This window comes from Bombina bombina, chromosome 5 (assembly GCF_027579735.1).
Source record: "Bombina bombina isolate aBomBom1 chromosome 5, aBomBom1.pri, whole genome shotgun sequence".
Classification (NCBI taxonomy): domain Eukaryota; kingdom Metazoa; phylum Chordata; class Amphibia; order Anura; family Bombinatoridae; genus Bombina; species Bombina bombina.
In genome coordinates this window covers 4,401,271-4,424,734 of record NC_069503.1, presented here as the reverse complement: position 1 = coordinate 4,424,734, position 23,464 = coordinate 4,401,271, and the positions used below count along the sequence as shown (strand labels likewise).

General features: G+C 40.1%; 1 protein-coding gene across 1 annotated transcript in view; it reads right to left on the bottom strand.

The window, feature by feature from the left end:
• Window positions 1–4,188: 4,188 nt before the first annotated feature.
• The window catches only part of LOC128659174 (zinc finger protein 585A-like), a 58,831-nt gene continuing 39,555 nt past the window's right edge, over window positions 4,189–23,464 (bottom strand). The window contains exon 2 of the mRNA XM_053712860.1: window positions 4,189–5,134. Coding sequence (XP_053568835.1) covers window positions 4,248–5,134 — 887 coding nt within the window. The 3' untranslated portion in view covers window positions 4,189–4,247. The remainder of the gene's footprint in view (window positions 5,135–23,464) is intronic.

Here is a 23,464-nt window from a genome sequence, read left to right as displayed (position 1 = left end):
CATATATACCTTGTGCGGTGCTTAATTACTGATATATACTGTGCATATATACCTTGTGCGGTGCTTAATTACTGATATATACTGTGCATATATACCTTGTGCGGTGCTTAATTACTGATATATACTGTGCATATATACCTTGTGCGGTGCTTAATTACTGATATATACTGTGCATATATACCTTGTGCGGTGCTTAATTACTGATATATACTGTGCATATATACCTTGTGCGGTGCTTAATTACTGATATATACTGGGCATATATACCTTGTGCGGTGCTAAATTACTGATATATACCGGGCATATATACCTTGTGCGGTGCTTAATTACTGATATATACTGTGCATATATACCTTGTGCGGTGCTTAATTACTGATATATACTGGGCATATATACCTTGTGCGGTGCTAAATTACTGATATATACTGGGCATATATACCTTGTGCGGTGCTTAATTACTGATATATACTGGGCATATATACCTTGTGCGGTGCTAAATTACTGATATATACCGGGCATATATACCTTGTGCGGTGCTTAATTACTGATATATACCGGGCATATATACCTTGTGCGGTGCTTAATTACTGATATATACTGTGCATATATACCTTGTGCGGTGCTTAATTACTGATATATACTGTGCATATATACCTTGTGCGGTGCTTAATTACTGATATATACTGTGCATATATACCTTGTGCGGTGCTTAATTACTGATATATACTGTGCATATATACCTTGTGCGGTGCTTAATTACTGATATATACTGGGCATATATACCTTGTGCGGTGCTTAATTACTGATATATACTGGGCATATATACCTTGTGCGGTGCTTAATTACTGATATATACTGTGCATATATACCTTGTGCGGTGCTTAATTACTGATATATACTGTGCATATATACCTTGTGCAGTGCTTAATTACTGATATATACTGGGCATATATACCTTGTGCAGTGCTTAATTACTGATATATACTGGGCATATATACCTTGTGCGGTGCTTAATTACTGATATATACTGGGCATATATACCTTGTGCAGTGCTTAATTACTGATATATACTGGGCATATATACCTTGTGCAGTGCTTAATTACTGATATATACTGGGCATATATACCTTGTGCAGTGCTTAATTACTGATATATACTGGGCATATATACCTTGTGCGGTGCTTAATTACTGATATATACTGGGCATATATACCTTGTGCAGTGCTTAATTACTGATATATGCTGTGCATATATACCTTGTGCGTTGCTTAATTACTGATATATACTGTGCATATATAGCTTGTGCGGTGCTTAATTACTGATATATACTGGGCATATATACCTTTTGCAGTGCTTAATTACTGATATATACTGTGCATATATAGCTTGTGCGGTGCTTAATTACTGATATATACTGGGCATATATACCTTTTGCAGTGCTTAATTACTGATATATACTGGGCATATATACCTTTTGCAGTGCTTAATTACTGATATATACTGGGCATATATATACACACACACACACACACACACACTATGGGCTCTATTATCAAGGTCTGGCGGACCTCGCTGAATACGGCGAGCAATACGCTCGTCGTATTCAGCATTGCACCAGCAGCTCACAAGAGCTGCTGGTGCAACGCCGCCCCCTGCAGACTCGCGGCTAATCGGCCGCCAGCAGGGAGGTGTTAATCAACCTGATCGTACTCAATCGGGTTGATTTCCGGCGATGTCTGTCCGCCTGCTCAGAGCAGGCAGACAGGTTATGAAGCAGCGGTCTTTGTGACCGCTGCTTCATAACTGCTGTTTCTGGCGAGCCTGCAGACTCGCAAGAAACACGGGCCGTCAAGCTCCTTTCGGAGCTTGATAAATATGGGCCTATATATCACCAGTGCCCCAAAGAAAAAGGGTTTTATCTTCTCTGTGTTCTAGACCGATAGAAATAAGCTTGTGCACTGTTTAAATGAGCAGTCAATACAGAAGATTTGCATAATAAACAAATGCATGATAAAAAGACAATGTCATAGCACTTAGGCCCATATTTATCAAGCTCCGTACGGTCTTCAGACTCTCCAGAAACAGCAGTTATGAAGCAGCGGTCACAAAGTCCGCTGCTCCATAACCTGTCCGCCTGCTCTGAGCAGGCGGACAGACATCGCCGAAATCAACCCGATCGGGTTGATTGACACCCCCTGCTGGTGGCCCATTGGCCGCGAGTCTGCAGGGGGCGGCGTTGCACCAGCAGCCCTTGTGAGCAGCTGGTGCAATGCTGAATACGGCGAGCGTATTGCTCGCCGTATTCAGCGAGGTCTGGCGGACCTGATCTGCACTGTCGGATCAGGTTCGCAAGACCTCTGATAAATAGAGGCCAAAGTCTGAACTTTAAATGAGTGGTAGTTATTTTTTTCTAACAAATTTCAAAGTTATGTTAAAGGGACAGTCAAGTCCACAAAAACCTTTCATGTTTCAAATAGGGCATGTCATTGTAAACAACTTTCCAATTTACTTGCATCACTAATTTTGCTTTGTTCTGTTGGTATTCTTAGTTGAAAGCTAAACCTAGGAAGGCTCATATGATTTCTAAGCCCTTGAAGGCCGCCTCTTATCACATGTTTTTATATTTGCTGTTCACAACAGTGGAGAGCTAGTTTATGAAAATCATATAGATATCATTGTGATCACGCCTAGGGATTGTTGCAGACACTGCACTAATTGGCTAAAATGAAAGTCAATAGATAATAAAGTCATGTGATCAGGGGGCTGTCAGAAGATACAAAGTAATCACAGAGGTAAAAAGTATATTAATATAACTGAGATAAGGAGCAATCTGCAGAGGGTTAGATACAGGGTAATCACAGAGGTTAAAAGTATATTAATATAACTGAGATAAGGAGCAATCTGCAGAGGGTTAGATACAGGGTAATCACATAGGTTAAAAGTATATTAATATAACTGAGATAAGGAGCAGTCTGCAGAGGCTTAGATACAAGGTAATCACAGAGGTTAAAAGTATATTAATATAACTGAGATAAGGAGCAATCTGCAGAGGGTTAGATACAGGGTAATCACAAAGGTAAAACGTATATTAATATAACTGAGATAAGGAGCAATCTGCAGAGGGTTAGATACAAGGTAATCACAGAGTTAAAAAGTATATTAATATATAAGGAGCAAACTACAGAGGCTTAGATACAAGGTAATCACAGAGGTAAAAATTATATTAATATAACTGAGATAAGGGTGCAGTGCGCAGAGGCTTAGATACAGGGTAATCACAGAGGTAAAAAGTATATTAATATAACTGAGATAAGGAGCGGTCTGCAGAGGCTTAGATACAGGGTAATCACAGAGGTAAAAAGTATATTAATATAACTGAGATGAGGAACAGTCTGCAGAGGCTTAGATACAGGGTAATCACAGAGGTAAAAAGTATATTAATATAACTGAGATAAGGAGCAGTCTGCAGAGGCTTAGATACAGGGTAATCACAGAGGTAAAAAGTATATTAATATAACTGAGATAAGGGGCAGTCTGCAGAGGCTTAGATACAAGGTAATCACAGAGGTAAAAAGTATATTAATATAACTGAGATAAGGGGCAGTCTGCAGAGGCTTAGATACGGAGTAATCACAGAGGTAAAAAGTATATTAATATAACTGAGATAAGGGGCAGTCTGTAGAGGCTTAGATACAAGGTAATCACAGAGGTAAAAAGTATATTAATATAACTGAGATAAGGAGCAGTCTGCAGAGGCTTAGATACAGGGTAATCACAGAGGTAAAAAGTATATTAATATAACTGAGATAAGGGGCAGTCTGTAGAGGCTTAGATACAGGGTAATCACAGAGGTAAAAAGTATATTAATATAACTGTGTTATGCAAAACTGGGGAAGGGGTAATAAAGGGATTATCTATTTTTTAAAACAACAAACATTCTGGTGTTGACTGTCCCTTTAATTTCCACTCCCCCTGTATCATGTGACAGTCATAATCCAATCACGAATGCATATAGATATATTCTGTAAATTCTTGCACATGTTCAGTAGGAGCTGCTACACAAAAAGTATAAATATAAAAAGACTGCACATTTTATTCTGTTAAATGGTTTGTTTCATTTCACAGCAGGATTGTGACTGACTTTATTAACTCTGACACTTTATTGTCCCTTTAAGTAATTTGTCACCAGATTGAGACTGGTTAATGTGCTTGGCAGTGATTCAGATTTGTGAAGCTGAAAGATTTCTCTAGTCATACTGGAAGCTGCTGGTGGAGGTGATTAGGTCCTGCAGGAAAGCTGTGGAAAGCTGCAGATGTCGATGCAACTGTGAGTAGGCATCCTCTGTAGCTGTGGGCTCTCCTTTCTTCCCGGTGCTTGCTGCCTGTGTGCATGGTAGCCTGTAAATCTTTTTTGGGGGAGGAGCAACATACTTAGATGGGAGCTTGTCTTGGCGGTGAGTCTTCTGGTGCCGAATAAGCCCAATTCGTTGCTTGAATCTGCGCCCACATTCTGTACATTCAAACTGCCTGAGGCCCTCATGATGTGACAGAGGAACTTCAGCAGAGTCATTGTGTTCTAAGCTAGTATGAAGATCATACTGCAAGGCATCTTCCTTAGGGTGGTGTTTTTTTTGGTGCTGGAGCAGGTTTTGCTTGCGTCTGAAGGTTTTGTCACACCTGAGGCAGATGAATGATGCTTGGTGGGCATGAAGTCTCTCGTGGACTTCTAGATTCAGTTTATATAAAAAGCTTTTGCAGCACATGGAGCAGGAGTAAGTCCTCTTTGGCCGAGGGGGGTCATTTTTCCTCAGCTCATCCAGAGTTTCCAAATCCTTATTCATACTGGTGGCACAATATTGATCCTCTTCAGCAAACTGAAGTACGCTACTATCTACACGACTCGTTTCCTCACATGGCTGCACAATAAATCGTCCCTCCCCAATGAATGCAAATTGGGAGTCAGTGGTCAACAGTGCTAGAGGGTAGACCCCCTCTTCCTGCAGTTCAGCAGATCCTTTGTCATTTCTGTCAGGTGAAGCTACCAACTCGCCCGTCATGGACTGCTTCACTTCACTCTCAGTGAAATAATCCTCGTCTGTCTCCTCTACTTTAATAATTCTCAGAAAATTGGTTTCTGTAAGAAGAAACAGAAGAGAATTACAGACAAAGGTCAGTTTATAGCAGAGGTTGTGTTATAACATAACTTTACTACCCAGAAAAATAATTGTTCTTTGCAATAAACCTGCTTGGGCTATTACAAATCTTTGCACTAGATTGATTTTAGTTGGAAATGTCACCCATGTTCCATAACAAAGAGAAACAGAGATGAAGCCTTTTGCTTTAACTAAAATTCTGAATCTGTGATAGTTGATATTGAAACTTGATATGCCATTTCCAGGGGTTGGTGACGGTGTGTGCATGGTGGCATTTTAAGAGGTTGATGACAGTCTGTGCTACTTGGCATTTCAGGGGCTTGGCAGGGTAGGTGCTAGGTGCCATTTCCAGGGGTTGGTGACGGTGTGTGCATGGTGGCATTTTAAGAGGTTGATGACAGTCTGTGCTACTTGGCATTTCAGGGGCTTGGCAGGGTAGGTGCTAGGTGCCATTTCCAGGGGTTGGTGACGGTGGGTGCATGGTGGCATTTTAAGAGGTTGATGACAGTCTGTGCTACTTGGCATTTCAGGGGCTTGGCAGGGTAGGTGCTAGGTGCCATTTCAAGGGGTTGGTGACGGTGGGTGCATGGTGGCATTTAAAGAGGTTGATGACAGTCAGTGCTACTTGGCATTTCAGGGGCTTGGCAGGGTAGGTGCTAGGTGCCATTTCAAGGGGTTGGTGACTGTGGGTGCATGGTGGCATTTTAAGAGGTTGATGACAGTCTGTGCTACTTGGCATTTCAGGGGCTTGGCAGGGTACGTGCTAGGTGCTATTTCAAGGGGTTGGTGACGGTGGGTGCATGGTGGCATTTAAAGAGGTTGATGACAGTCTGTGCTACTTGGCATTTCAGGGGCTTGGCAGGGTAGGTGCTAGGTGCCATTTCAAGGGGTTGGTGACGGTGGGTGCATGGTGGCATTTAAAGAGGTTGATGACAGTCTGTGCTACTTGGCATTTCAGGGGCTTGGCAGGGTAGGTGCTAGGTGCCATTTCAAGGGGTTGGTGACGGTGGGTGCATGGTGGCATTTAAAGAGGTTGATGACAGTCTGTGCTACTTAATAAGCAAACTTTAATTAGTAATTTAAATTTTAAAATACAGGCCTCTAAACCAAAATGTACCTAAAGTTAAACTAAGTCACAACTGTCCCCCTGTTTCCTGGCCGATAGCAGCTCCCTCGGCTTCAGGTGACAGGGACAACGGACTGCTAAAGTTAAAATCAAATCAACAAGATGCAACTAAGTGCACAAAAAATATATGAGCAGCAAACTAGTTTCGGCTATACTATCAGCCTTTCTCAATGCAATAGACAAACCGAGGCCCGGGTGCCACCCCTTTAAATAGCACTATGCAGGATTCATAAACCAATCATAGGTTGCTTAGGAAACACTCCTACTTCTGATCCAATCCCTATGTTTTTAGATGTTATTCAATACATTTGCATTGTTATTGGTTCATATGCAACATGTCACCCCTGTGATTAAATGTTTCTGTTGCGATCATATGTGTTGGATACTTTCAGATAGGTTCCTTATTCCCCGTATTGTGTGTCTCTATTCATAAGATCACAGATCATACGGTATGGTTATGGTTAATTGTGGCTTAGAAACACTTCCTTTCAAAAAGGTGCAGACATTATCAATTGTAGGATTAAAAGTCCTATTTTAAATAATCAATTCCGCTTATTATTTGGTAGATTCGTCTCTAAATAAGTTCTTTAAATGTGGCACGTAAGTAAGCAGATCCTATTGGTCTATCAGACACTCCCACTTTTTGGCGTTATCCAATACATATATAAAAAGGTGTGTATATATAGACAGAGCACTTGTTTAGCCGTGTATTTTGCAATGCCTCCATTTATTTGCGCTATATTGTTAAACATAATGTTATGGTTGCCAGCATGTTGCAATTAGATCTCTCAGCTGAAACGGACACTTGCGCGTGTTGTTAGGTGAAATTATCCCCTAGTTTAAACTGTTAGATGTGATGCAATTAGAGAGATCCTATTGGTCCAGTGGACACTCCCACCTCTAGCGTCATCCACTCAAAGTGCGAGGGTGTGCACACAGGCAAAGTGCCGACCCGCCCCATCTAGCAACAAACCAATTGGCACACGCATTGCTGTCCAATCATAATGTCATGACTACGGGTTAGCATCTCAATGTGCTATTTAAAGAGGTGGCACCCGGGCCTCGGTTTGTCTATTGCATTGAGAAAGGCTGATAGTATAGCCGAAAACTAGTTTGCCGCTCATATATTTTTTGTGCACTTAGTTGCATCTTGTTGATTTGATTTTAAATTTAGCAGTCCGTTGTCCCTGTCACCTGAAGCCGAGGGAGCTGCTATCGGTCAGGAAACAGGGGGACAGTTGTGACTTAGCTTAACTTTAGGTACGTTTTGGTTTAGAGGCCTGCTTGTTAAACCACCCTCTCTTTTGAGGTTATCTTACCTCTCCCTTTCTAATTTGTATATTCATTGGTGGGATAGCACCGGAAAACTTAACCGTTTCTATATATTCCAGTATACATACAACTAGTGCCAGTACTCTCCATTTTCTTTTTTATTAGTCTGTGCTACTTGGCATTTTAGGGGCTTGGCAGGGTAGGTGCTACGTGCCATTTCAAGCGGTTGGTGATGGTGGGTGCATGGTGGCATTTCTTTCCTAAGATTATGTGAGTCCACAGCTTCATCAATTACTGTTGGGAGTATCACTCCTGGCCAGCAGGAGAAGGCAAAGAGCACCACAGTCAAACTGTTAAGTATCACTTCCCTTCCCACAACCCCCAGTCATTCTCTTTGCCTTCGGTGCAAAGAGGAGGTGAAGTTTAGGTGTCTGAAGATTACACTTCAATAAAGATTTTATTATTTTGAAAGCCAGAGTAGGTTTGCTCTGATCTTTCCTTTCAAGTTTGGTTATAGCCGTACTCCACATTAGTCTCTTCAGTAGGGCAGTGGTGGCTTTAAAGCAGTTAGGAAAACGCAGCAAGGCCCACCTCACAAGTTCCTAACATATTTGCTGCCCATGGGGTAGAAAGCCAGAGTAGGTTTGCTCTGATCTTTTCTTTTTTTCTACAGGTCTCTGTGAGGAGTGGCTTCCTCTCATACCGGGTAGGTTATCCTCCTACCGGACGGCTAGATGCAGGAAAGTGCCATTTTTGTCTTCTAAGTATGGGAGGCTGTGAACTGTTAAGAGCCCTTCTTTTTCTTGGGACACAGTATATCCTAGCTAGGATGTTTATGATGGCAGTGTGCATTATTATTGTGAGATGGAAGAGAAACTGTTTCCTCTTTAGTGGTGAAAGGGGTTAATAGTTACATGAAGCTATTGTAAATATGCATATGTGTGATTGGTTTATATTTTTAAAGCTCTTGTGACTAGATTACTGATTTGTTTATGTGAACTCTGCTCTGGCAACCTTTTACAGGTCTAAATTAGCTATAGAATATTTTTCAATAGTCTCTACTGAATTCCCATAGTTGATCTGGAGACTACTAATTTAACAGAGTTCTTCTCACAAGAGGCTGTGGCTCCTAAACTTGACTCTAGTGAAGTTATTCAAGGGGCATCAATGCTAAAGTAAAACTCTGAGAAATAATAGCATTTCAATTTTAGCGGGACATTTTTTTAATTTAAGCTGCGCAAGTATGGCTTCGCCTTCCTGTCTCCGCCTCCTTCTTGTAGAATCGGAGCGGCACCATTTCTATCATTTTTCTGTGCGCTCACATGACCCTGGCTCCTTCACCAAATGAGAACAGAGTCGCGGGTAGGTATACAGGCTCGAACTGTTTGGAGACTGTATGTTTCCAGAGCCCACAATGTTCTTAGTACTTTGGTCATTACAGTAGATCGATAGCGATCTGTTAGGTGCTGGCTAATAGGAGCTTACACAAATGGCTGAGTCTCCCTGTTTAATTTATAAGATATATTGAATTATGTAGATACTTATTTTCTGTAAAATGCCCCAATATTGTCCATTTATAATGAGAGGAACTTTGTTTGTTTTGTTAATGACTGTTTTCAGGAGACCTCCTTGTACATTTTCTTAGTAAAGAATTTCCTTCACCTTAAGAAATTATTATTTTACTACAGGACAGTATTTTAGAACAGAGTTTTGTTCTTATGTATATTTAAATATTTCCTGTTTCTTTGCAGTCTATATACCCTTTAAAGTGACAGTGTTAATTCTTAAGTGTTTTTAATTTTAAAATTTTTGCAAACATAATTTACTAGCCTCATGTCTCTCTCAGGACGATGCTGTTTAGGAAATGCCCCAGCTTTCTCCTCAGAAGTCCCAAGCCCTTTTCTGGCGTCACATACAGTGCCTTACGGTTCCTCTCAATCTCCTAGAGGAGTTATTTTCTTGCAGAATTGTACACCGGTATCTTCTTGGTACCCTTTATGTTATCTGCTTTTCTTATACTTAAGGGAAATCGCAAAGGGATTATAGAGATCAGATAATAGGTTTCTGATCCACATTCTACTACTCAGGCTGCTCTCTTTCCTATGTTTAGTGAGCAGGATTCGCCGGTAGTTTGAGAGTGAAATCTCAGATTTGGACAGTATAATTCCTTCATCTGTTGCTGAGGGATAACCTTCAGATTTATGCCTGCATAGCTCGTGTATGGTTAAAGGAGGTTTTGGCTACTGTGGAGCGACTCCAATACGTTTGTCGTTGTCAACCCTACAAAATCTAGAAAAGTTGTGGAGAGTGGATTTTTCCTCTGAGTCCACGTTCTGGTGCTTCAGTAAAAGGGGTAAGACCTTGTTTGGTCCTGATCTGACAGGAATAGTTCTGATATATGGGTGGAAAAAGGGTTTTCTTTCATGTAATTAGCAAGAGTCCATGAGCTAGTGACGTATGGGATATACATTCCTACCAGGAGGGGCAAAGTTTCCAAACCTCAAAATGCCTATAAATACACCCCTCACCACACCCACAATTCAGTTTTACAAACTTTGCCTCCGATGGAGGTGGTGAAGTAAGTTTGTGCTAGATTCTACGTTGATATGCGCTCCGCAGCAAGTTGGAGCCCGGTTTTCCTCTCAGCGTGCAGTGAATGTCAGAGGGATGTGAGGAGAGTATTGCCTATTTGAATGCAGTGATCTCCTTCTACGGGGTCTATTTCATAGGTTCTCTGTTATCGGTCGTAGAGATTCATCTATTACCTCCCTTTTCAGATCGACGATATACTCTTATATATACCATTACCTCTGCTGATTCTCGTTTCAGTACTGGTTTGGCTTTCTACAAACATGTAGATGAGTGTCCTGGGGTAAGTAAATCTTATTTTCTGTGACACTCTAAGCTATGGTTGGGCACTTTGTTTATAAAGTTCTAAATATATGTATTCAAACATTTATTTGCCTTGACTCAGAATGTTCAACTTTCCTAATTTTTCAGACAGTCAGTTTCATATTTGGGATAATGCATTTTGAATTAATCATTTATTTCTTACCTTCAAAAATTTGACTCTTTTTTCCCTGTGGGCTGTTAGGCTCGCGGGGGCTGAAAATGCTTCATTTTATTGTGTCATTCTTGGCACGGACTTTTTTGGCGCAAAAATTCTTCCGTTTCCGGCGTCATACGTGTCGCCGGAAGTTGCATCATTTTTTTGACGTTATTTTGCGCCAAAGATGTCGGCGTTCCGGATGTGGCGTCATTTTTGGCGCCAAAAGCATTTAGGCGCCAAATAATGTGGGCGTCTGATTTGGCGCTAAAAAATATGGGCGTCGCTTTTGTCTCCACATTATTTAAGTCTCATTTTTTATTGCTTCTGGTTGCTAGAAGCTTGTTCTTTGGCATTTTTTCCCATTCCTGAAACTGTCATTTAAGGAATTTGATCAATTTTGCTTTATATGTTGTTTTTTCTCTTACATATTGCAAGATGTCTCACGTTGCATCTGAGTCAGAAGATACTACAGGAAAATCGCTGTCTAGTGCTGGATCTACCAAAGCTAAGTGTATCTGCTGTAAACTTTTGGTAGCTATTCCTCCAGCTGTTGTTTGTATTGATTGTCATGACAAACTTGTTAATGCAGATAATATTTCCTTTAGTAAAGTACCATTGCCTGTTGCAGTTCCTTCAACATCTAAGGTGCAGAATGTTCCTGATAACATAAGAGATTTTGTTTCTGAATCCATAAAGAAGGCTATGTCTGTTATTTCTCCTTCTAGTAAACGTAAAAAATCTTTTAAAACTTCTCTCCCTACAGATGAATTTTTAAATGAACATCATCATTCTGATTCTGATGACTCTTCTGGTTCAGAGGATTCTGTCTCAGAGGTTGATGCTGATAAATCTTCATATTTATTTAAAATGGAATTTATTTGTTCTTTACTTAAAGAAGTTCTAATTGCTTTAGAAATAGAGGATTCTGGTCCTCTTGATACTAATTCTAAACGTTTGGATAAGGTATTTAAATCTCCTGTGGTTATTCCAGAAGTTTTTCCTGTTCCTAATGCTATTTCTGCAGTAATTTCCAAAGAATGGGATAAATTGGGTAATTCATTTACTACTCCTAAACGTTTTAAGCAATTATATCCTGTGCCGTCTGACAGATTAGAATTTTGGGACAAAATCCCTAAAGTTGATGGGGCTATTTCTACCCTTGCTAAACGTACTACTATTCCTACGTCAGATGGTACTTCGTTTAAGGATCCTTTAGATAGGAAAATTGAATCCTTTCTAAGAAAAGCTTATCTGTGTTCAGGTAATCTTCTTAGACCTGCTATATCTTTGGCTGATGTTGCTGCAGCTTCAACTTTTTGGTTGGAAACTTTAGCGCAACAAGTAACACATCATGATTCTCATGATATTATTATTCTTCTTCAGCATGCTAATAATTTTATCTGTGATGCCATCTTTGATATTATCAGAGTTGATGTCAGGTTTATGTCTCTAGCTATTTTAGCTTGAAGAGCTTTATGGCTTAAGACTTGGAATGCTGATATGGCTTCTAAATCAACTCTACTTTCCATTTCTTTCCAGGGTAACAAATTTTCTTTCATGTAATTAGCAAGAGTCCATGAGCTAGTGACGTATGGGATATACATTCCTACCAGGAGGGGCAAAGTTTCCCAAACCTCAAAATGCCTATAAATACACCCCTCACCACACCCACAATTCAGTTTTACAAACTTTGCCTCCGATGGAGGTGGTGAAGTAAGTTTGTGCTAGATTCTACGTTGATATGCGCTCCGCAGCAAGTTGGAGCCCGGTTTTCCTCTCAGCGTGCAGTGAATGTCAGAGGGATGTGAGGAGAGTATTGCCTATTTGAATGCAGTGATCTCCTTCTAAGGGGTCTATTTCATAGGTTCTCTGTTATCGGTCGTAGAGATTCATCTCTTACCTCCCTTTTCAGATCGACGATATACTCTTATATATACCATTACCTCTGCTGATTCTCGTTTCAGTACTGGTTTGGCTATCTGCTATATGTAGATGAGTGTCCTGGGGTAAGTAAGTCTTATTTTCTGTGACACTCCTAGCTATGGTTGGGCACTTTGTTTATAAAGTTCTAAATATATGTATTCAAACATTTATTTGCCTTGACTCAGAATGTTCAACTTTCCTTATTTTCAGACAGTCAGTTTCATATTTGGGATAATGCATTTTAATTTAACATTTTTCTTACCTTAAAATTTGACTTTTTCCCTGTGGGCTGTTAGGCTCGCGGGGGCTGAAAATGCTTCATTTTATTGCGTCATTCTTGGCGCGGACTTTTTTGGCGCAAAAATTCTATTTCCGTTTCCGGCGTCATACGTGTCGCCGGAAGTTGCGTCATTTTTTGACGTTATTTTGCGCCAAAAATGTCGGCGTTCCGGATGTGGTGTCATTTTTGGCGCCAAAAAGCATTTAGGCGCCAAATAATGTGGGCGTTTTTATTTGGCGCGAAAAATATGGGCGTCACTTTTGTCTCCACATTATTTAAGTCTCATTTTTTATTGCTTCTGGTTGCTAGAAGCTTGTTCTTTGGCATTTTTTCCCATTCCTGAAACTGTCATTTAAGGAATTTGATCAATTTTTGCTTTATATATATGTTGTTTTTTCTCTTACATATTGCAAGATGTCTCACGTTGCATCTGAGTCAGAAGATACTACAGGAAAATCGCTGTCAAGTGCTGAATCTACCAAAGCTAAGTGTATCTGCTGTAAACTTTTGGTAGCTATTCCTCCAGCTGTTGTTTGTATTGATTGTCATGACAAACTTGTTAAAGCAGATAATATTTCCTTTAGTAAAGTACCATTGCCTGTTGCAGTTCCTTCAACATCTAAGGTGCAGAATGTTCCTGATAATATAAGAGATTTTGTTTCTGAATCCATAAAGAAGGCTATGTCTGTTATTTCTCCTTCTAGTAAACGTAAAAAATCTTTTAAAACTTCTCTCCCTACAGATGAATTTTTAACTGAACATCATCATTCTGATTCTGATGATTCCTCTGGTTCAGAGGATTCTGTCTCAGAGGTTGATGCTGATAAATCTTCATATTTATTTAAAATGGAATTTATTCGTTCTTTACTTAAAGAAGTACTAATTGCTTTAGAAATAGAGGATTCTGGTCCTCTTGATACTAATTCTAAACGTTTAGATAAGGTATTTAAAGCTCCTGTGGTTATTCCAGAAGTTTTTCCTGTTCCTAATGCTATTTCTGCAGTAATTTCCAAAGAATGGGATAATTTGGGTAATTCATTTACTCCTTCTAAACGTTTTAAGCAATTATATCCTGTGCCGTCTGACAGATTAGAATTTTGGGACAAGATCCCTAAAGTTGATGGGGCTATTTCTACCCTTGCTAAACGTACTACTATTCCTACGTCAGATGGTACTTCGTTTAAGGATCCTCTAGATAGGAAAATTGAGTCCTTTCTAAGAAAAGCTTATCTGTGTTCAGGTAATCTTCTTAGACCTGCTATATCTTTGGCTGATGTTGCTGCAGCTTCAACTTTTTGGTTGGAAACTTTAGCGCAACAAGTAACACATCGTGATTCTCATGATATTATTATTCTTCTTCAACATACTAATAATTTTATCTGTGATGCCATTTTTGATATTATCAGAGTTGATGTCAGGTTTATGTCTCTAGCTATTTTAGCTAGAAGAGCTTTATGGCTTAAAACTTGGAATGCTGATATGGCTTCTAAATCAACTTTACTTTCCATTTCTTTCCAGGGTAACAAATTATTTGGTTCTCAGTTGGATTCCATTATTTCAACTGTTACTGGTGGGAAAGGAACTTTTTTACCACAGGATAAAAAATCTAAAGGTAAAAACAGGGCTAATAATCGTTTTCGTTCCTTTCGTTTCAACAAAGAACAAAAGCCTGATCCTTCATCCTCAGGAGCAGTTTCAGTTTGGAGACCATCTCCAGTCTGGAATAAATCCAAGCCAGCTAGAAAGGCAAAGCCTGCTTCTAAGTCCACATGAAGGTGCGGCCCTCATTCCAGCTCAGCTGGTAGGGGGCAGGTTACGTTTTTTCAAGGAAATTTGGATCAATTCTGTTCACAATCTTTGGATTTAGAGCATTGTTTCAGAAGGGTACAGAATTGGTTTCAAGTTGAGACCTCCTGCAAAGAGATTTTTTCTTTCCCGTGTCCCAGTAAATCCAGTAAAAGCTCAAGCATTTCTGAAATGTGTTTCAGATCTAGAGTTGACTGGAGTAATTATGCCAGTTCCAGTTCCGGAACAGGGGATGGGGTTTTATTCAAATCTCTTCATTGTACCAAAGAAGGAGAATTCTTTCAGACCAGTTCTGGATCTAAAAATATTGAATCGTTATGTAAGGATACCAACGTTCAAGATGGTAACTGTAAGGACTATCTTACCTTTTGTTCAGCAAGGGAATTATATGTCCACAATAGATTTACAGGATGCATATCTGCATATTCCGATTCATTCAGATCATTATCAGTTCCTGAGATTCTCGTTTCTGGACAAGCATTACCAGTTTGTGGCTCTGCCGTTTGGCCTAGCTACAGCTCCAAGAATTTTTACAAAGGTTCTCGGTGCCCTGCTGTCTGTAATCAGAGAACAGGGTATTGTGGTATTTCCTTATTTGGACGATATCTTGGTACTTGCTCAGTCTTTACATTTAGCAGAATCTCATACGAATCGACTTGTGTTGTTTCTTCAAGATCATGGTTGGAGGATCAATTTACCAAAAAGTTCTTTGATTCCTCAGACAAGGGTAACCTTTCTGGGTTTCCAGATGGATTCAGTGTCCATGACTCTGTCTTTAACAGACAAGAGACGTCTAAAGTTGATTACAGCTTGTCGAAACCTTCAGTCACAATCATTCCCTTCGGTAGCCTTATGCATGGAAATTCTAGGTCTTATGACTGCTGCATCGGACGCGATCCCCTTTGCTCGTTTTCACATGCGACCTCTTCAGCTCTGTATGCTGAAGCAATGGTGCAAGGATTACACGAAGATATCTCAATTAATATCTTTAAAACCGATTGTTCGACACTCTCTAACATGGTGGACAGATCACCATCGTTTAATTCAGGGGGCTTCTTTTGTGCTTCCGACCTGGACTGTAATTTCAACAGATGCAAGTCTCACAGGTTGGGGAGCTGTGTGGGGATCTCTGACGGCACAAGGAGTTTGGGAATCTCAGGAGGTGAGATTACCGATCAATATTTTGGAACTCCGTGCAATTTTCAGAGCTCTTCAGTTTTGGCCTCTTCTGAAGAGAGAATCGTTCATTTGTTTTCAGACAGACAATGTCACAACTGTGGCATACATCAATCATCAAGGAGGGACTCACAGTCCTCTGGCTATGAAAGAAGTATCTCGAATTTTGGTTTGGGCGGAATCCAGCTCCTGTCTAATCTCTGCGGTTCATATCCCAGGTGTAGACAATTGGGAAGCGGATTATCTCAGTCGCCAAACATTGCATCCGGGCGAATGGTCTCTTCACCCAGAGGTATTTCTTCAGATTGTTCAAATGTGGGAACTTCCAGAAATAGATCTGATGGCGTCCCATCTAAACAAGAAACTTCCCAGGTATCTGTCCAGATCCCGGGATCCTCAGGCGGAGGCAGTGGATGCATTATCACTTCCTTGGAAGTATCATCCTGCCTATATCTTTCCGCCTCTAGTTCTTCTTCCAAGAGTAATCTCCAAGATTCTGAAGGAATGCTCGTTTGTTCTGCTGGTAGCTCCGGCATGGCCTCACAGGTTTTGGTATGCGGATCTTGTCCGGATGGCCTCTTGCCAACCGTGGACTCTTCCGTTAAGACCAGACCTTCTGTCACAAGGTCCTTTTTTCCATCAGGATCTGAAATCCTTAAATTTAAAGGTATGGAGATTGAACGCTTGATTCTTGGTCAAAGAGGTTTCTCTGACTCTGTGATTAATACTATGTTACAGGCTCGTAAATCTGTATCTCGAGAGATATATTATAGAGTCTGGAAGACTTATATTTCTTGGTGTCTTTCTCATCATTTTTCCTGGCATTCTTTTAGAATACCGAGAATTTTACAGTTCCTTCAGGATGGTTTAGATAAGGGTTTGTCCGCAAGTTCTTTGAAAGGACAAATCTCTGCTCTTTCTGTTCTTTTTCACAGAGAGATTGCTATTCTTCCTGATATTCATTGTTTTGTACAAGTTTTGGTTCGTATAAAACCTGTCATTAAGTCAATTTCTCCTCCTTGGAGTTTGAATCTGGTTCTGGGAGCTCTTCAAGCTCCTCCGTTTGAACCTATGCATTCATTGGACATTAAATTACTTTCTTGGAAAGTTTTGTTCCTTTTGGCCATCTCTTCTGCCAGAAGAGTTTCTGAATTATCTGCTCTTTCTTGTGAGTCTCCTTTTCTAATTTTTCATCAGGATAAGGCGGTGTTGCGAACTTCTTTTGAATTTTTACCTAAAGTTGTGAATTCCAACAACATTAGTAGAGAAATTGTGGTTCCTTCATTATGTCCTAATCCTAAGAATTCTAAGGAGAAATCGTTGCATTCTTTGGATGTTGTTAGAGCTTTGAAATATTATGTTGAAGCTACGAAATCTTTTCGTAAGACTTCTAGTCTATTTGTTATCTTTTCCGGTTCTAGAAAAGGCCAGAAAGCTTCTGCCATTTCTTTGGCATCTTGGTTGAAATCTTTAATTCATCTTGCCTATGTTGAGTCGGGTAAAACTCCGCCTCAGAGAATTACAGCTCATTCTACTAGGTCAGTTTCTACTTCCTGGGCGTTTAGGAATGAAGCTTCGGTTGACCAGATCTGCAAAGCAGCAACTTGGTCCTCTTTGCATACTTTTACTAAATTCTACCATTTTGATGTATTTTCTTCTTCTGAAGCAGTTTTTGGTAGAAAAGTACTTCAGGCAGCGGTTTCAGTTTGAATCTTCTGCTTATGTTTTTCGTTAAACTTTATTTTGGGTGTGGATTTTTTTCAGCAGGAATTGGCTGTCTTTATTTTATCCCTCCCTCTCTAGTGACTCTTGTGTGGAAAGATCCACATCTTGGGTAGTCATTATCCCATACGTCACTAGCTCATGGACTCTTGCTAATTACATGAAAGAAAACATAATTTATGTAAGAACTTACCTGATAAATTCATTTCTTTCATATTAGCAAGAGTCCATGAGGCCCGCCCTTTTTTGTGGTGGTTATGATTTTGTATAAAGCACAATTATTCCAATTCCTTATTTTATATGCTTTCGCACTTTTTTATCACCCCACTTCTTGGCTATTCGTTAAACTGAATTGTGGGTGTGGTGAGGGGTGTATTTATAGGCATTTTGAGGTTTGGGAAACTTTGCCCCTCCTGGTAGGAATGTATATCCCATACGTCACTAGCTCATGGACTCTTGCTAATATGAAAGAAATGAATTTATCAGGTAAGTTCTTACATAAATTGTTATTTGGTTCTCAGTTGGATTCTATTATTTCAACTGTTACTGGTGGGAAAGGAACTTTTTTACCACAGGATAAAAAATCTAAAGGTAAAAACAGGGCTAATAATCGTTTTCGTTCCTTTCGTTTCAACAAAGAACAAAAGTCTGATCCTTCATCCTCAGGAGCAGTTTCAGTTTGGAAACCATCTCCAATCTGGAATAAATCCAAGCCAGCCAGAAAGGCAAAGCCTGCTTCTAAGTCCACATGAAGGTGCGGCCCTCATTCCAGCTCAGCTGGTAGGGGGCAGGTTACGTTTTTTCAAAGAAATTTGGATCAATTCTGTTCACAATCTTTGGATTCAGAACATTGTTTCAGAAGGGTACAGAATTGGTTTCAAGATGAGACCTCCTGCAAAGAGATTTTTTCTTTCCCGTGTCCCAGTAAATCCAGTAAAAGCTCAAGCATTTCTGAATTGTGTTTCAGATCTAGAGTTGACTGGAGTAATTATGCCAGTTCCAGTTCAGGAACAGGGGATGGGGTTTTATTCAAATCTCTTCATTGTACCAAAGAAGGAGAATTCCTTCAGACCAGTTCTGGATCTAAAAATATTGAATCGTTATGTAAGGATACCAACGTTCAAGATGGTAACTGTAAGGACTATCTTGCCTTTTGTTCAGCAAGGGAATTATATGTCCACAATAGATTTACAGGATGCATATCTGCATATTCCGATTCATCCAGATCATTATCAGTTCCTGAGATTCTCTTTTCTGGACAAGCATTACCAGTTTGTGGCTCTGCCGTTTGGCCTAGCTACAGCTCCAAGAATTTTTACAAAGGTTCTCGGTGCCCTTCTGTCTGTAATCAGAGAACAGGGTATTGTGGTATTTCCTTATTTGGACGATATCTTGGTACTTGCTCAGTCTTTACATTTAGCAGAATTTCATACGAATCGTCTTGTGTTGTTTCTTCAAGATCATGGTTGAAGGATCAATTTACCAAAAAGTTCATTGATTCCTCAGACAAGGGTAACCTTTCTGGGTTTCCAGATAGATTCAGTGTCCATGACTCTGTCTTTAACAGACAAGAGACGTCTAAAACTGATTGCAGCTTGTCGAAACCTTCAGTCACAATCATTCCCTTCGGTAGCCTTATGCATGGAAATTCTAGGTCTTATGACTGCTGCATCGGACGCGATCCCCTTTGCTCGTTTTCACATGCGACCTCTTCAGCTCTGTATGCTGAATCAATGGTGCAAGGATTACACAAAGATATCTCAATTAATATCTTTAAAACCGATTGTTCGACACTCTCTAACGTGGTGGACAGATCACCATCGTTTAATTCAGGGGGCTTCTTTTGTGCTTCCGACCTGGACTGTAATTTCAACAGATGCAAGTCTCACAGGTTGGGGAGCTGTGTGGGGATCTCTGACGGCACAAGGAGTTTGGGAATCTCAGGAGGTGAGATTACCGATCAATATTTTGGAACTCCGTGCAATTTTCAGAGCTCTTCAGTTTTGGCCTCTTCTGAAGAGAGAATCGTTCATTTGTTTTCAGACAGACAATGTCACAACTGTGGCATACATCAATCATCAAGGAGGGACTCACAGTCCTCTGGCTATGAAAGAAGTATCTCAAATTTTGGTTTGGGCGGAATCCAGTTCCTGTCTAATCTCTGCGGTTCATATCCCAGGTGTAGACAATTGGGAAGCGGATTATCTCAGTCGCCAAACGTTGCATCCGGGCGAATGGTCTCTTCACCCAGAGGTATTTCTTCAGATTGTTCAAATGTGGGAACTTCCAGAAATAGATTTGATGGCGTCCCATCTAAACAAGAAACTTCCCAGGTATCTGTCCAGATCCCGGGATCCTCAGGCGGAAGCAGTGGATGCATTATCACTTCCTTGGCAGTATCATCCTGCCTATATCTTTCCGCCTCTAGTTCTTCTTCCAAGAGTAATCTCCAAGATTCTGAAGGAATGCTTGTTTGTTCTGCTGGTAGCTCCGGCATGGCCTCACAGGTTTTGGTATGCGGATCTTGTCCGGATGGCCTCTTGCCAACCGTGGACTCTTCCGTTAAGACCAGACCTTCTGTCACAAGGTCCTTTTTTCCATCAGGATCTGAAATCCTTAAATTTAAAGGTATGGAGATTGAACGCTTGATTCTTGGTCAAAGAGGTTTCTCTGACTCTGTGATTAATACTATGTTACAGGCTCGTAAATCTGTATCTAGAGAGATATATTATAGAGTCTGGAAGACTTATATTTCTTGGTGTATTTCTCATCATTTTTCTTGGCATTCTTTTAGAATACCGAGAATTTTACAGTTTCTTCAGGATGGTTTAGATAAAGGTTTGTCCGCAAGTTCCTTGAAAGGACAAATCTCTGCTCTTTCTGTTCTTTTTCACAGAAACATTGCTATTCTTCCTGATATTCATTGTTTTGTACAAGCTTTGGTTCGTATAAAACCTGTCATTAAGTCAATTTCTCCTCCTTGGAGTTTGAATTTGGTTCTGGGGGCTCTTCAAGCTCCTCCGTTTGAACCTATGCATTCATTGGACATTAAATTACTTTCTTGGAAAGTTTTGTTCCTTTTGGCCATCTCTTCTGCCAGAAGAGTTTCTGAATTATCTGCTCTTTCTTGTGAGTCTCCTTTTCTGATTTTTCATCAGGATAAGGCGGTGTTGCGAACTTCTTTTAAATTTTTACCTAAAGTTGTGAATTCCAACAACATTAGTAGAGAAATTGTGGTTCCTTCATTATGTCCTAATCCTAAGAATTCTAAGGAGAAATCGTTGCATTCTTTGGATGTTGTTAGAGCTTTGAAATATTATGTTGAAGCTACTAAATCTTTCCGAAAGACTTCTAGTCTATTTGTTATCTTTTCCGGTTCTAGAAAAGGCCAGAAAGCTTCTGCCATTTCTTTGGCATCTTGGTTGAAATCTTTAATTCATCTTGCCTATGTTGAGTCGGGTAAAACTCCGCCTCAGAGAATTACAGCTCATTCTACTAGGTCAGTTTCTACTTCCTGGGCGTTTAGGAATGAAGCTTTGGTTGATCAGATTTGCAAAGCAGCAACTTGGTCCTCTTTGCATACTTTTACTAAATTCTACCATTTTGATGTATTTTCTTCTTCTGAAGCAGTTTTTGGTAGAAAAGTACTTCAGGCAGCGGTTTCAGTTTGAATCTTCTGCTTATGTTTTTCGTTAAACTTTATTTTGGGTGTGGATTATTTTCAGCAGGAATTGGCTGTCTTTATTTTATCCCTCCCTCTCTAGTGACTCTTGTGTGGAAAGATCCACATCTTGGGTAATCATTATCCCATACGTCACTAGCTCATGGACTCTTGCTAATTACATGAAAGAAAACATAATTTATGTAAGAACTTACCTGATAAATTCATTTCTTTCATATTAGCAAGAGTCCATGAGGCCCGCCCTTTTTTTGTGGTGGTTATGATTTTGTATAAAGCACAATTATTCCAATTCCTTATTTTATATGCTTTCGCACTTTTTTATCACCCCACTTCTTGGCTATTCGTTAAACTGAATTGTGGGTGTGGTGAGGGGTGTATTTATAAGCATTTTGAGGTTTGGGAAACTTTGCCCCTCCTGGTAGGAATGTATATCCCATACGTCACTAGCTCATGGACTCTTGCTAATATGAAAGAAATGAATTTATCAGGTAAGTTCTTACATAAATTATGTTTTTTCTACCACAAGACAAGATGAATAGACCTAAAGGATTTTGTCCAATCCGGATTTGGGGGATTGAATCTCTCTGTCTTCAAACATGGATATGAGATGTCCCAGATGGGCTGTGGACATAGTACCTCAGGGTTACTACATAGTAGTTTCCCTCCCTGAGGCATGTCCCACCTCTCAATTTTATCTGCAGGTCAGATAACTATGAGGCATTTTTGTAGTGCGTTTTGGGACTTCTCTTCCCTGTGAATAGTTCCAGTTCCTGTACGGGAACAAGGTCTGAATTTTATTCATTCCCGAAAGAGGGAATTTTTCATCTTATAGTACACCTAAAGTGTCTCAACACGTTGTCATAGGGTACCATTTTTCAAATTGAAACCAGTGGTTCCATTCTTCTTTTGGTCTAGGAGGGTCATTTCATGGTGACCTTAGACCTGGGGGGCGTGTATTTTCAAGTTCCTGAGTTTTGCCTTTCTGTCTAATTCTTTCAGTTTGTGACTCTTCCTTTGGCCTTGCCATGGCTCTCAGAGGGGGCTATATTGAGCCATCTTTTCAACAAGCAAACTCTCAAACTCTCATTCAGAGATCTTGTTGTCTTCCTTCATTCCCTCAGATGGAAGTGAATCTAAAAATGAGTTCCATTGTTCCAGCTACAGGTGTAGTTTTTAGGGACCATATTAGTTTTTCCTATCACTGAAAATATTTTTGACAGAGGTCTGAAAATAGAGGATTCTTCCTCTTGCCTCTTTCGGCACTCTACTATTTGGCCCTTCAGTAGATCCATGTATGGAGGCAATTGATTTGATGGTTGCTTCATTGAACATCATCCCTTGCTCGATTCCAACTGAGAGTCTGCTGTTATGCATGTTCAGATAATGAACCAGTGATCTTGTGGCTCTATCTTGGAGGATAGATCTAGATCTGTCGACATGAGATTCTTCTCTGTGGATCAGGAAGGGGAATTAGTGGTAGAGCGCTTGCTTAACTTGCGAGAGGTAGCGGGATCATTGTCCGTATTCTCCAGTTTCTTTTTGGTTTTCTAAGTAGCATCTGTCTCTGGGCACATGCTTTCAGAGACCTTCCTGAGTAATAGTGACCAGGGTCGCTAGACTGTTGGGTTGGTGACTATGGACCTGGGAGGAGTCTGCTCTCCCCCTAACCATTTTGGAGTTAAGATCGATCTTCAATGCTTTCATGGCTTGGCCTCAGTTGTCTTAACTGTTTTTTCAGGTTCTAGATGAACAATTTCATCTCAGTGGTTACATTAACCACCTGGGAGGAACCTGGAGTTCCTTTGCCATGATTGGCGTGGATTGTTCGGTGGGCGGATGCTCACATTCGTTTTTTATCCTCTATTCAAATTTCAGGATACCGGGAGCAGACTTTTTGAGCAGTCAGAATTTTCATCTCAGGGAGTGGGCGCTTCTCTCAGAGGTGTTCTCCAGGTTAACCCTAAAATGGGGGGTGCTGGAGTTGGAAATGGCAGTATGCCAAGCTTCCAATTTGTATTAAAGGTCAAGGAATCAGTAGGCTGCTCTGTTAAATATATGAGTGAAAAAATATAGATAGGAGCGCTAAAAGCTAAAGGTGCTAAATGTATTGATGTGATATTTATTAGAAAAAGAAATAAACAAAATAGATGTATGTCTAAAGAAACATAGATTTATTCACATTAGGTGATATAAAATTGTAAAAACGGACGTCTCCGTAAATAAAAACAATTTCTACAATAAAGTTGCCATCATTTGATATAAGAAAAGACTTGCA